We start from the raw sequence: 14,731 nt of genomic DNA on the forward strand, positions 1-14,731 counted from the left end.
AAAAAATAAAATGCTCCTGGCTTTTGGTTAATGGTAATCTATACAAAAGTGACTATTATAATCATACTTAGTACAAGGTACAGCAAATGTCTATTGAAGAGTATATCAATACAGAACTGTGAGACTATATCTGCATTGTCCACACAAATATATTAATCAACTTTGTCCTCTGTTAATTTCACATCTTTGATAAAACTGATGAAAGGACTCCATATGTTTGCAAATACATGCTGTTTAGCTTTTAGTATGCAAGTTATCTTTTCTAATGCTTGACAATATCGGTCTTATCTATTGAATAGTGTTTGGTCTTTGCATCTTTGTCCATAGCACAGCAACATCTTTTGGCAAAAAAAAGCAAGCTGAGGTCTTTAAATACTTGTTCGCTTCTACTATAATTTGAGTTCTCTGGGTATAAGCCCAGCAAAAAAAAGCGTTGGTTCCAGGAATATTTGTTTTGAAATGATCTTTCCACTTTCATCTCCTCCCAAAATATTGAATCTTTACACACTGCCAATGACACAAGGCTCCTCTAGCTTCCAAACATTTTGTGCAGATATCTGTTGTTTTTATTAAATCTATTTAATTCTACGGGTGTTACATGTGTCCACATTATTCATTTATACTGTATTTATACTGTAAGTTTAAGACGTGAATTTAACATAGTGTGAGACTTAATACAAGCTTCTTTCTAATCCTCATCAGAAACTTCAGACTGTAAATTGTATTGACTTTTCGCTTGATTTTATTTGTATTTTTCCAGTGAGGTGGACCTGATGCTCCAGCAGCTCTGAGGAACACAATTACTGTCACAAAGATGCGATAATACCTTTCAAACATGATATCATGTTTATTTTTGCTACTATTTATTAATGCTATTTTATATTTTAGATTTAACCGTGATTGAATGTATTTCTAAATAAAGACCTCTGCAAATAAGATTCCACATTAGATTTATTGACATTCAAACTGTACATCACACCAATACTATATAAAGGAAATGACATTTACTTTCATTTTTAAAAATATGTACAATCCCGACGTAACCCAACAAGATAAACCGAACAATCTGTGCAAGAAACTGACACAAAATAATATCAATCGTCATACATTCCCATCATAAATTCAATCTGACTGTGAGTTTGTGTGACTGTGGATCAGAAGACCTGTTAATGCTAAGCTTTGCTTGCTAAACCAACTGCAAGGGTGAAGAAAATGTGACTCAATGTTGCTGGCTTGGAATCAAGTATGGAACCAGCAGTTAATGTGAGTGGTTCATCCACAAGAGGGAGTGAGAGGAGAAGTCTGCTTTGGTCTTTGCTATTGCATAATGTGAAAACCAACAAGAGCTTTAAGTGCCTTGCATTTAGCGTTAAGAGCTAAAACTGTGAATGAAGGCAAAAAATATGTGTGTGTGTGTTGGTTTTGGTGGTTTATGAGGACACAAATACACAATGGCATGGCTATGAGCTAAGTATTACAATGTTAAGGGGGGTTATGAGGACATGCATTGTGTCCTTGTAATTCAAAACTGTTAATCATAATTAATGGGGTCTTTTCACATTCCAAATTTCCAATGAGGTTGGGTTTAGAGGTAGAGGTGGGGTCAGGTCTTATAATAAGTGGTTTTTACACACTATACCATTTCAATGTGGTGATATCAGTGGCCCATGAACATTTCCTGCATGTTGTCAGACTATCTCATAATTGTAACAAGAGGCAATCCAATCATATCTTAATGTTACAACAGCTATCATAACATAATTTATCGATATGTGGAGCTTTTTGGATTCTTTGAAGCTATGCTATGGAATTTAAAGATGTAAAATGAGAAATACATTAAGACCATTGCTCAAAATAGTCTATAAAATACATTACACTTTTGGAGAGTCCTCATAAACCACCAAATCCAGCATCATGGTCTTGTGTGATTGATCAGTGTTCAGTAATTGTCTGTGTCAGAGGTGCTGTAATCACTAGCATTCCTTCAGGTGACATTGCTGATTCCAGAGCCATGATGTTTACTCCGTTTGGGATCCGGTATCGTCTGTTAAACTGACGCGTTACCAGGCCTGAGCCGTCCTAGGATTAAAGGAACACATGAATCAGCTTTCATACTTGCTCCTAAATGTCACGTCTCAGATGTTCAGGACAAAGTGTTTTATTGCAGAGGTAACATCTGATAATCTTAAGCATGTTAAAGGGGATATTCAGTCAAAAAAAATGAAAATTATATTATCTGTCATCTACTTGTGCCAAACCTGTATGACTGTGTGTGGATGTTTTGAAGAATGTTTATTTGGACAGAGAATACTATGGAAGTAAAAATGAACTGAAACTATTACCAACATTATTTATGTGTGTATTAGGGATGCTCTGATCAGGATTTTTGCAGTCGATACTGATTACCGATTCCTTATCATTGTGATCAGCCCATTTTCCCTCTATGTATGAGATCTCACCTTACCTAAGAAAATAAATTAAAGATGTTGCATACATGTAATGGTCAGAAGCAGCTTTATGAAAAAATAATAGATAAAACAGGTAGAAAAAAGGTAAGAATAATGACTGACAATGCAATTTGGAAACATTGCTCACATGTTGTAGTCAGGGTGTTCGCAGGGTCTTAAAAAGTATTAAAAGTTGATAAATCAATTATGAGAAAATTAAGGCCCTTAAAACGTATGTAAAAGTCTTAATTGTGTTTTTACGAGGTCTTACATTTTGTTCAAGTGTTATCCAAAATGTTTGACTCCAGAAAAGCCTAAATATATTTATTTTCCTCCTAATATTAACAACAGCGTGCTCGATCCACACGATTGGTTCGGCTCCTACGTCTAGGTGATGTCACGTAATTTGTGACAAATGTGGGAAGGTGATGTGTCTCCACATGTAGCGAAACCATAGAGCGAAACTGATGGCAAAATGGGAAACTAAGTTTCCGTACTACTGGTAGGAGAAAGACGAGTTTAAACATTGGCTGAAACCTGTCGCTGAAAACAACAGTGTAATTTATTCTTGCAAGCTTTGTTTTTTCAGAGCTTATCCGAGTTCTGTTGCACGGTTATGCTCCATTGATTTATTTAACTACAGCTGTTTAAGTTAAAGGTTTAATACTGATTAGAACTTGAAGTGGCGATGAGGTCTTAAAATGTTTTGAGAAGGTCTTTAAAAATCTTAAAAAGGTATCGAAATTACCTTAAGGATTCCTGCATATTTCTGTTCATAAGATCGGCCAGATCAGTGAGTACCGATCGAGTCGTGAAATGTGATTATCGGCCAATCGATCGGAGCATCACTAGCATGTAAGTGTGTGTGTTCACTGTCCACAAAATAAGCATTTGGAACTCCTGTGTGTGAAGTCATTTTAGGTGAACTATGATTGTTACAGATAAAGAGGCCGCTGGGGTCTTACCTTTTTTTGCTCATGTTTTCCTTCAACCACAACATAATCTCCTGACACCTTAACTAGCAGTTCGTCAGGACTGAAGTGTTTTACATCAACTTCCACTGTAAATCCATTGTGATCACAGGTAACCTGTAGAGAAGGAATATTCAGAGCTTACATATATTTACTAGATTTAATAAATGTTGTTGTTTTTTTCATTTACCTTTGTAAAATATTTGGTGTTTTAAAATAGACATTTTAAAAACTTTGTAGCTTTATTTTTCATAACAATTTATCTAATCTGTATTGTTTAATTTGTATTTAATAATTTAAAGATTATTTAGTTATATAATAATTATTATAATAATAAATAATTTGAACAGGTTAAATAGGGAAAAATCTGACAATTGTGACAATTTGAGGGTTAATGAATTAAATAATTGTTTACTTGTGTGTAAACTAAATTGGTCATAATTATTTACTAAGAAAATGAAGATACATCTAATCAATTAAATGTGTTACATATACTATTAATTTTCCAAATTATCGTAAAACCTCACGTAAATAATAACCAATGAAAATAACTTAAGAATTCGTCGTTTTATTTTAGGCTATTCCTTTAGGTAGCCTAATTAGGCTAGTATTGCTGTTTAAATAATAGGCCTATGTTTGTATTTTATGACGTGAAAGAGGTTTACTCCACCTTTGCTGCTCCTGTTTGCTTAGTAACGGGGATTAAAAATTCGGTAGGTGTCCATGAATAAGGTCCAATCGTCCCGTTTAACCGTGGAAATAACGGCGGGAGAACCCGTTCCCATGGGATACCGCTCACTGGGATAGAAGGAGGCAAGTCGAAGTCCATTTTCTGCGTTGAATACGAAAGGTAGGCAACAACTAAAACTGCTTCAGAAATTCAGATGATTTTGCCTGACTAGCTTATATATTCTCGTGTAACTCTGGAGTAAAAAAGTGTTGCCCTCCTCCAGGTTTAAGGAGATTTAAATAGCTCGGAAACACCGCCCCTTCACATAAACTCGTTTAAACAAATGCCATAAATAAGTGGGCTGATGGCGCTATCAGAGATCTCAGATATCTAATTACGAAGCACGATGCCAAAAGTGTTATTAAAGCAGCATTTGTTATGGAATGTCAATGAGAGCGTATTCAACTCCTCCTGTTATTCCCATGTTGAAAGCACAGCGGTGTCCTCTTATGTAATAATTCAATGGGGAACACTATGGTCTCCATTCAAATGGTTCCACTTCCTGTCATCACCTCAGCTGTTTTATATTAAGCAAAGAGGGACTTTCAAAAACTGAATGTGCCACTATTCAATGTCAAAGGGTCGTTGTTATGTGTAATAGCGGTGAGGTGTCCAGCTATTAATAAATTGGAGAGTTTGTAAACTGCTGTAGTCATATCTATTCACATGACACAGCATGTGCCGACAAATCCCTTTCGATCTTAAATTTATTTTTTCCATTTTAGATATAAGAAATGTATCTCAATATAGGCTAGTTAAAGTTTTCAAACATGGCTTCAGTGATCACAAGTCACAAATTAGTCAAAACTATTAATTGAAAAGTGAAGCCACGTTTTTCCAGGTGTGCCAGCTGTCATCTTGTATCATTTGGAGCCAGAAGATTGAGGCCATGGTAAAGTCTTGCGAAACTCTCAGAAAGTTTTTTTTTTTTTTTTTTTTTTTTGCGTCAAATATAACTAACTAAAAACAAACACATTACTAAAATGAACACATGAAATATACTCAGCTTCAAAACTTACTTTTTTGGAAGTGTATATTACATTAACATTAAACGTTGAGTTATTTATTTAATCCAATGGTTGATTTAAAAATATTTAGTGCTTTGTTGGGTTATTTTTAACCTTTATTTGGTTATTTATTAATAATTCAAATAGTTGGGTTAAATGTTTGATGCTTTGTTGGGTTATTTTTACCCTTTATTAGGTTATTTATTTAATAACTCAACCAGTTGGGTTAAAACTTAAAATTTTAACAGTCAACTGATTTAACTGATGCAGAACAGCAGTATGTTGATATGGGTGCGTAATGTTGTTTTGCGTTATAAAGTTTATTTAAGCTTCAATGCAATAATATTTTGGTTATTTTATTTTATAATATTTAGTGTCAAGTGATTTTTTTTTTTATCATAACCGATCTATATTAAACAGATAGAAACAGTTTATCTACCTTCCATGTTTTGTCTCTACATTTTTTCGGGGGATTGATACACATATTTGAGATATTCGGCCGTCATTCTCGCCTTTAAGACCCAGTGGAGACATCAACCCAGTGTCGTGTCCAGTCTTGGTGAAGGTATGTTGCCTTTTTATAAAAACACATTTCCTTTGGCTAAAAAACTTTAATAGTAGCAATAGTAATATCAGTATTTCTTTTTTTTACGTTGGCGTGTTTGGTGACAACAATAAATGGTTATGCAAAACTAATTTCTATTTTACAGCCACTTCAGCTCGGGTTCGGGGGCTTAGTTAAAGGGCTAGTTCACTCAAAAATGAAAATGTACTATTAGTTTACCTACCCTCAGGTCATCCAAGGTGACATTTTGTTCGCTATTACATTTGTAGAAGAAATATTATTCATTAGTTTTCCTTTGGCTTAGTCCATTATTTATCAGTCGCCACAGTGGAATGAACTGCCAACTATTCCAGCCAGGTTTTATGCAGCGGATGCCCTTCCAGCTGCAACCCAGTACTGGGAAACACCTATACACACTCGCATTCAAATACGCACCCATGCACTGCGGCCAATTTTGTTTATTCAATTCACCTATAGCGCATGTCTTTGGACTGTGGGGGAAACCGGAGCACCCGGAGAAAACCCAGCCCAACATGGGGAGAACATGCAAACTCCACACAGAAATGACCCAGTGGGAGTCGAACCAGTGACCTTCTTGCTGTGAGGCAAAAAGAAATATTTTTAGTTGAGTTGTCACTGGGGTGGTACCTTTTCAAAAGGTACAAATTTGTACCTAAAAGGTCCAAATTAATCCTACATATTAAGGTACATATTAGTACCTAAAAAGTACAAAATTGTTCCTCTTAAAATTTTTAGGTACTAATATATACTTTTGAGGTACCAATATCGACCCTTTCAGTACAAATTTGTACCTTTTGAAAAGGTACCACCCCAGTGACAGCTTGCGTACCTTTATTTCTGAGAGTGCAGACACGCCCTCTGTCAAGCGTTAACGCTGAAGCCCCGTGTGAATCAGGCATAAGGCAAAGGGTTTATTTACAAATAAAAGTTTATGGATTTGTAATATTCTATATACTGACAGTCATAGGCATTTTCTATATTAATGTTAATGGGAAATGTGGTTGGCAGATATATGTACAAAAAAGCTTGATGCAATGATCACTATTAGTCTCTGTTGATCAAGTAACACTCTTAATATCATTGCATAACGCAAAACCTAAACCATAAACACATCTAATTAAAAACTCTAGAGCTAAAGACGGAAAAGGAAATGTCAAGGTAAAAGGTGACCATGTCTACACATTTTAACGTCTGTTCAAATAAATATATTAATAAAGGATTAATACATACACACTATAAAACATTTAACAACATCCTAACAACAATCTAATTCAGCATGCAGCTTTATCATATGGCTTGAATGGATTTCTAGACCTTGGATTGAAAACGTGACCATGCACATCACCAGGACTGAGGATAGCATGTTCTTCTGCTGTTGCCACCGGCTTCTAACTTTCTGTTCCTGCATTGGTTGTAGGCAACTAAAAAAAGGTCCCATGAAGATCCACGAGGGGCTTAGCATCCGCTCGAAAGTCGGATCCAATTTCATAATAGGCGCCTGTACGGGGTTACACATGAGACAGAGGCTTCGTGCGTTGATATTACAGAGTCTGGTATGCAGTGGGTTTAAAATGATTGCATGCTCTGGTTATTAGTAAGGAAGAGGACAATAGAGCCCATCCATCATGTGGAGTTTGCTAGAAGCTTCTTAATCATTTCGTGCTTTTGTTTTCCATTTGCAACAAGCTAAAAATGGTATTTGACAAGTAGGTATGCGCTGTAAAATGTGGTAACCTGCGACTGTTACAATAGAGAGTTCTACTTAATATAAGCCATAAACAAGTTTTGTGAAATGTATTTAGGTTGATTTGGCTTGATTTGAATGAAATCATTACCACAGAGTCATGACAACAAATGATCACCAAGTTAATCAGGATTTGACTAAATTGTTTTAGCTGTACAAAGTTTAATAAAATATGTTTAGCCAGTTTCACAGAAATATTTGAAGTCAGTAGGAAAAGCTCTTTGATTCAGCAGTATATATCGATTTTTACAGTATATATACACTACCTGACCAATGTCTTGTCGCCTATCCAAGTTTTAGGAACAACAAATAATAACTTGACTTCTAGTTGATTATTTGGTATCAGAAGTGGCTGATATGAAAGGCAAAGTCCTCTAGATTACACTTATTTTACCAAAATAAAATGTTTATGCCTTGATTTTTAATTATTTAATTAAGACAGTAAGGTCTGACTTTGCTTAGACAAAAGTCTTGTCACTTAACAGAAATAATGTCCAGTATAGAATATAAAGTCATGGTGCAGTGGGAAAAGAATTAGTATTGTGCATGACTCTCATGAGCTTGGAGGACTGCATCCATACATCTCTGCAATGACTCAAATAACTTATTAATAAAGTCATCTGAGAGCGTTCTTGCAGGACTCCCAGTGTTCATCAAGATTCTTTGGATTCATCTTCAATGCTTCCTCCCTTATCTTACCATCTCATTTTATCTTACATGTCATCTTTACTCATTAATGTTCATGTCGGGTGACTGGGCTGGCCAATCCTGGAGCACCTTGACCTTGAAGGCTGAAGTATGAGAAGGAGCGCTATCCTGCTGAAGAATGTGCTCTCTACTGTGGTTTGTAATGTAACGGGCAGCACAAATGTGTTGATACCTCAGGCTGCTGATGTTGCCACCCATTCTCTTGCATGCCTCCATACTGAATGTAACCCCAAACCATGATTTTTCCTTCACCATACTTGACTGATATCTATGAGCATCTTGGAACCATGCGGGTTCCAGTAGGTCTTCTGCAGTATTTGTGATGATTGAGATGCAGTTCTACAGATGATTCAGAAAAATCTACCTTCTGCCACTTTACCAAATGATCAACTACAAGTCAAGTTATTATTTGTTGCTCTTGCAACTGAAATCGACGACAAGACCTTTGTCAGGTTTATAGCAGGTAGTTTCTCTTTTATAGGTTGCTGAAAACGTCATGCAATTATAATTATACAATTACAAAAACACTACTTGAAATAGTTTTAGATAGATGTTCAGATAATTATATCTCTGTACAAAAGCAAGATGTTTTAGCATTATTTTAGCATTACCTAACATTACCTATTTATCTCCAGTGTTTTTCTTTCAGATCATTTAAATCAATACTTTTTATTTTCATTTTAATTGGCCATTTTAGTAGTTTTTATGTTCAAATTTTTGATTGTGAAATAACAAACACTATATCAGTACAAATAGTTACATCTTTGTTGCTTTCGGTTCGAGAAAAAAAAAAAAAAAACTTAAAAAATAATAATGATAGTAAAAGTGGAAAAGAAAAATGGATGTGTACAGAATATTACAACCAACTATCACAATCAAATGTTCAGATACATTGTCAATGTTGAAAGTAAATACTTACAATTAAACAGTCTAAAATAGTAATCATTAAATACAGACAAAAATTTAATTACTACGAAATAAATAAATTAAAAGGAAGCAGAGTGCATCTAATAAATTGAAGGCAAGATCTTAAGCGAGTTAAATTTATAAAACATTGCCACTTTTTAAAGAAATTTGTTTTCCCGGAGCATCTAATCTCTTCCAACTTTAGAAAATGCATGGTATCTACAAGCCATTGGGATGTAGTTGGAGGCTTATTTGATTTCCAGTGAAGTAGAATACGACGCTTGGCTAATAATGAGGTAAAGGCCAAAATATCAAGTTGTTTAGAATTGAACTGGGACCAAATCTTTGAAACCCCAAAAATGGCAACATCAGGGGATGAGTTTATATTTACCTGCAACACCTTGGACATAATTATAAAATAATTAATCCAATAATTCTGTAACAGAGGGCACATAAAGAACATATGACTTAAATCACACCTTGGTGCATGACATCTGTCACAACTGTCATCAATATTGTGAAAAATTTCAGATAGCCTGGTTTTTGAGAAATGGATTCTATGAAATACTTCAAATTGTATCAGGCTAAGGCGAGCACAAATTGTACTAGAGCGTATTTTAGTAGTTTTTAAAGATTTACCAATTCGAATCTACCTAATAATAAAAGGGTGGCTGTCACAGTTATTATTTATTTTATGTAATGCGTTTTTCATGATTTTAGTTTACTATAACATCTATATTTCTATTAAACCACTGCAATATAAATATGGCACAAATGTCAAGATGAGAACTCGAACTCTATTTGAGTCATGAGCTTGAAGATTTGATTTTAATCTGTTTTAAATATTTTTATTCTTTATTTCTTATCTTGTTTTGTTTATTCCTGTTCATGTTAAGCAATTTGAATCCCCAGTGTGTATGAAATGTGCTATACAAATAAACTTGCCTTGCTAATTTTTTTTTTGTTTTATACTATATTTTCAAACAGTTTTGTATTTAAAATTTCGTAACAAAAACAATGACACTGAAGCACATTTCCAGATTTTATTTGAAATTGTGCAAAAACACAATCTTATACTTGTGAACAAAATAAGTATTTTTCCTGTCCATCAAAATGATTCAAATAATCATTTTGAATAACAAACTGCAGAACAGTCAAATTAACGTCATTAACTGCCAAAATACTTTATTTTGTACAGACCGCCGCCTGGTCCAGAGATCTTTGTCATACATTCTTCTCAATGCATTGACAGAGGTTAGAGTTGACAATATGAATGTGTGAGAATGTGTTTTCTCAAATACAACATAATTAACATCTCCACTAAAACTAAAAAAGGCAAGGAAAAATAAGTAGTAGTGCCTGAAATGAATTCTTAAGCATGATGCATCCGTGTCCATATTCTCTCACTCAATCAAACCATTTCATCAGTTCACAAAATACCACCACTCCCAGACCGATCCCGTTTATCTTCTATGCGATGACAGCGGTAAAATTAGCAGAAGAACAGAGAGAATAAAAGCAGATTAAAGGTGAAGCAGCGGGTCTCTTCAGGCTGTGCCGAGAGGAATGGTGAAGGACAGATATTCTCCCACTTCACCCCACTGCGCTCTGAAATGCTGGAATACGGTGATCCACGTCGTCAAAACGGCCACCCACAATAACAGACCCAGAGCAGACTTTTTCACATCTGTGGAAGAATGCAAAACTGCATACATTTAAATGTGTATACATGAGTTATAGGAACACTCCACTGTCTTTTACTGGGTTCCCACATTTTCATAAACAGCAGATTCAAGGACTTTTTAAAGCTCCATTCATTTTAAATCAAACTTTGTAATTCATACCCCAGCATATGTAGTGCTATGACCTTCTTTACTGTACTAATATTTCACTTACACTTAATATTTACGTTAAAAAATGTCAGTAATTTTCCAAACTTTTGACCGTTTAAAATAGTCAAATGTTTAAAGAATTTTAAAAAATGTGTTGAATTCAATATTGCTAATATTCGGTTCCTGAAATATGGCTAAAATGTGTATTATTTGTCAGCGTTATTGTACAAGATTTAAACCCAAGACTTTTAAGTTTGCGTTCTGTTTTCGAGTACAACTGTTCAAATAAAACCATGAATTTTATTTTAAATTTAATTCAAGCAGGCGACACGGTGGCTCAGTGGTTAGCACTGTCGCCTTACAGCAAGAAGGTTGGTGGTTCAAGTCCCGGCTGTGCCAGTTGGCATTTCTGTGTGGAGTTTGCATGTTCTCCCCGTGTTGGTGTGGGTTTTCTGCAGGTTTTCACCCACAGTTCAAAGACATGTGCAATAGGTGAATTTAATAAGCTAAATTGACCGTAGTGTATGTGTGTGAATGCAAGAGTGTATGGGTGTTTCCCAGTGCTTTTTTTTTACTCTGGGTGACATTAAAAATTTGCCAAAAAATTAAGAAAAACATTCCTTTAAGACAAAGCATATGCATTTTGAGGAAAGCAACAAAACAAAAATCAAAGAAGCAGAACCAGACTCCTTTGTAACATCCTTAAGAGCAAATATTAATAGTTTTCATCTGAATAAAGCAGTGGCGGTTCTAGTTTAAATGGCACCCTGGGCGAACCACCCCATACACCCCCTCCCTCTTTATATTGTTATATTTATTTTTCAATAAATATAAGAATTTATATATATTTATTATTATTAATATTGTTATACAATTATTATTCTAAATAAAAAAAGAAATCAATCCTAAAATTACTGGAAAACAATGTAACAACTGGAGTGATATACTAAGATTACTTAAGAAATCTTTTGCATGAATATTATGACAGTTCTATATGAAAATGATTTATAGAAGTATCTGTAGTCTTAGACCCGACTGATGGCAGAGAATTAATGTTATATAGTCTAACCTCCCTGACTCTTTATCCCTCCTTTCTGCTTTATAGCCATGCTTGGTGAAAGTAACATGATCATCATATTACATAAACTTTAGTTGTGTCAACTCGCTGCATGCTGACACCTCTACATAAAAGGCCAGTCTAAATTAATACACTGCATAAAGTAAATCGTATCTCAATGCTTTTACTAGGGGACTTTTTTTTTTTTTTGCACCGTTTTCCTGTGCTACGCCCAGCAAGATGCCACCCTGGGTGATCGCCCATATTGCCCACGCCTAAATCCGCCACTGTAATGAAGCCTGATATCAGTTAAACACACAACTTTTCATCAAACACTGACATTTCTCCATATTTTTAGCTATAACGATGATGATGATTATGATCCACCCACACACCTGATTAATAAGCGAAGGAAAATGAATGAATGAATGAATGAATAAGGGACCCGTGTTTGTTTTTAAGTACTTTCAAGAAGAGTGGGAACCCTGTTTTTAAAAAGAATCTCATTTTACAACTGCTCCTGACTTAAACAGTTGATTTTTACGATTCTTGGATCCATTTAGCCAATCTCTGCATCTGGCAGGAGCTCTTTTAGCTTAGCTTAGCATAGATCATTGAATCGGATTAGACCGTTAGCAGATCGCTCGAAAATTGACCACAAAGTTTCAATAATTTACCCATTTAAAGCTTGACCCTTCTGTAGTTACACTGTGTACTAAGATCAATGGAAAATGAACAGTTGCTATTTTTAGGCCGATATATCTAGGAACTACACTCTTAATCTGGCATAATAGTCAAGGAACTTTGCTGCAGCAGGAGCAATGATATAACACTGGCTACATTTTCAACATTGTTCTGGATATCTTGTTGTGTTCAACAGACAAATGGTAATCAAAAAGGTTTCTGACAAGTGAAGGGTGAGTAAATGATGACAGAACTTTGATTTTGGGTGAACTAGTCCTTTAAGTGTTTTAAACACGTCATGCATGCATTCGCCAGACACTTTTCTTAAGAACTACTGACTTCACATTTTATCATGTAATATGTGTTAATAGCAGTGCTATAAAAGCAACAATGCTTAGAAGAACGCAGAACGATATTCACAACATGGCATGACTTCTCAAACCGTACCGCTTGTGGCATTGTGTAAGCTAGAGATTGATGATCAAGTAACTCTTTAAAGTATTTGTTGGACTCAAATGATGCCCTTAAAAGTATCACGAGCACTGCATGTAAACACAGTAGAGTTTACACAAACTCAGTTCATGGAACAGCATCTGGATCTTCAATGTGAAAGTCACCTGAGAGTTTTTATGCATTATAGTTTTTTACACTGTGCATACCGATTTAAAGCCCCTGTTATATATAGCAGATATTACATTTCTTGCATAATACAGTTGTCTGTATAGCTTTACGTGGACATAGGAAAATAAAGACCAGTTTAAAATAATTCAAGTCCTACAACACAATATTTTAGTGGATTTAAGACTTTTAAGGCCTAAATTTTGGAAATTTGAGACATTTTAAGACCCCACGGACACTCTGCACCATATACTCACATGACTTTATCTGCAGTTGTTCTGTGTACGCCGGTTTTAAGAAGGCCTCTTTAAAAAACCACAAAACATTTACAAGCCAAAGAAACGGGAGGAATGCGAATCCACCTGAGGAATAAATCAGCACTTTTGAAAACAACAGTATACACACAAAAACAAGGAAAGAAAACATGAAATCATGTCATGATGATATCCTACTGCTGCAACATACCTAAATAATATCTCCTGCAGAGGCTCAGCTTTTCTTCATTGGGAATCCTTTCCAGATTCATAATGAAGTATTTGTTATGGTGGTGGTGGGTTTCCTATGAAGAAAACAAACATATTTGATAAATCAAGTCACGAAGTCATCAATATCTTGAAACACTGCTGCCATCTGCCTATACAAATCAGTACTGCCATAATACAGTGATTCACATGACTGCTACAGGGAAATTGGGATTACTGTAAAACATCATGCATTAAAGCCTCCGTTACACATTTGACACATTATCACACGATTAAATTAATAACCAACTGTAAACAGTGTTAAGATATACATTAAATGTTACGAGAATTAAGATGAACGTCCATCTAATGTACAGCTCAGTAAAACAGCATTACTGGTCTGCGAGCAAACAATAACCGATCACATACGTCAGACTGCTTTCTCTAAATCCTCACATTGATGGTGTACTTTCGTAAAGATTTACGGATACCTTAAAAGACGAGCACAGACGACAAAACGGAGGGTTTAACACAACAAAGGCGAGGGGGAAACAACTTTTATGGTTCCGCTTCCTGATGAAAACTATAATGTGATGTCACTCGGCGGCGTTGCATGGTGGGTAATGAAGTTTGCTGATTAGGGTATGAAGCGCGTCTGACGAAAAATTGTCTTTTTATTATGGGTTGAACGGTGTTTGACCTTTTGGGCTAGTTGTGGGTGAAAGCTTAACATCCTCAGGTCACATTTAAGCCCAGTTTTATAAATGAATGAATGAACGAACGAATGAATGAATGAAAACCACACTCTCTTTGAGTAAAATAAACAGTTCCTATTTTTAGGGTGTTTGGATAGATAGATAGATAGATAGATGGATGGATGGATGGATGGATGGATGGATGGATGGATGGATGGATGGATGGATGGATGGATGGACGGACAGGCGGCCCATTGGAAAGAAAACATTATGGATGAAAATGGA

General features: G+C 35.3%; 3 protein-coding genes across 4 annotated transcripts in view; 1 reads left to right on the plus strand and 2 right to left on the minus strand.

Moving 5' to 3' along the window:
* Nucleotides 1–1,624, plus strand: part of proser3 (proline and serine rich 3) — a 28,952-nt gene extending 27,328 nt beyond the window's left edge. For both annotated transcript variants that reach the window (XM_056473501.1, XM_056473502.1), the window contains exon 14: nucleotides 761–1,624. In XM_056473501.1, coding sequence (XP_056329476.1) covers nucleotides 761–791 — 31 coding nt within the window. In that variant the 3' untranslated portion in view covers nucleotides 792–1,624. The remainder of the gene's footprint in view (nucleotides 1–760) is intronic.
* Nucleotides 934–4,367, minus strand: hspb6 (heat shock protein, alpha-crystallin-related, b6). Its single transcript, XM_056473503.1, has 3 exons — nucleotides 4,089–4,367; nucleotides 3,413–3,535; nucleotides 934–2,079 (listed from the first exon to the last, which is right to left on the minus strand). The coding sequence occupies exons 1-3, from the start codon at nucleotides 4,245–4,247 to the stop codon at nucleotides 1,933–1,935; spliced, it is 429 nt and encodes a 142-aa protein (XP_056329478.1). The 5' UTR covers nucleotides 4,248–4,367; the 3' UTR covers nucleotides 934–1,932.
* Nucleotides 4,368–10,128: 5,761 nt separating this feature from the next.
* psenen (presenilin enhancer, gamma-secretase subunit) lies at nucleotides 10,129–14,333 on the minus strand. The gene is made up of 4 exons (XM_056474511.1): nucleotides 14,243–14,333; nucleotides 13,756–13,849; nucleotides 13,548–13,652; nucleotides 10,129–10,786 (listed from the first exon to the last, which is right to left on the minus strand). The coding sequence occupies exons 2-4, from the start codon at nucleotides 13,814–13,816 to the stop codon at nucleotides 10,647–10,649; spliced, it is 306 nt and encodes a 101-aa protein (XP_056330486.1). The 5' UTR covers nucleotides 13,817–13,849; nucleotides 14,243–14,333; the 3' UTR covers nucleotides 10,129–10,646.
* Between the last annotated feature and the right edge of the window lie 398 nt (nucleotides 14,334–14,731).

Source organism: Danio aesculapii, chromosome 15 (assembly GCF_903798145.1).
Source record: "Danio aesculapii chromosome 15, fDanAes4.1, whole genome shotgun sequence".
Lineage (NCBI taxonomy): Eukaryota > Metazoa > Chordata > Actinopteri > Cypriniformes > Danionidae > Danio > Danio aesculapii.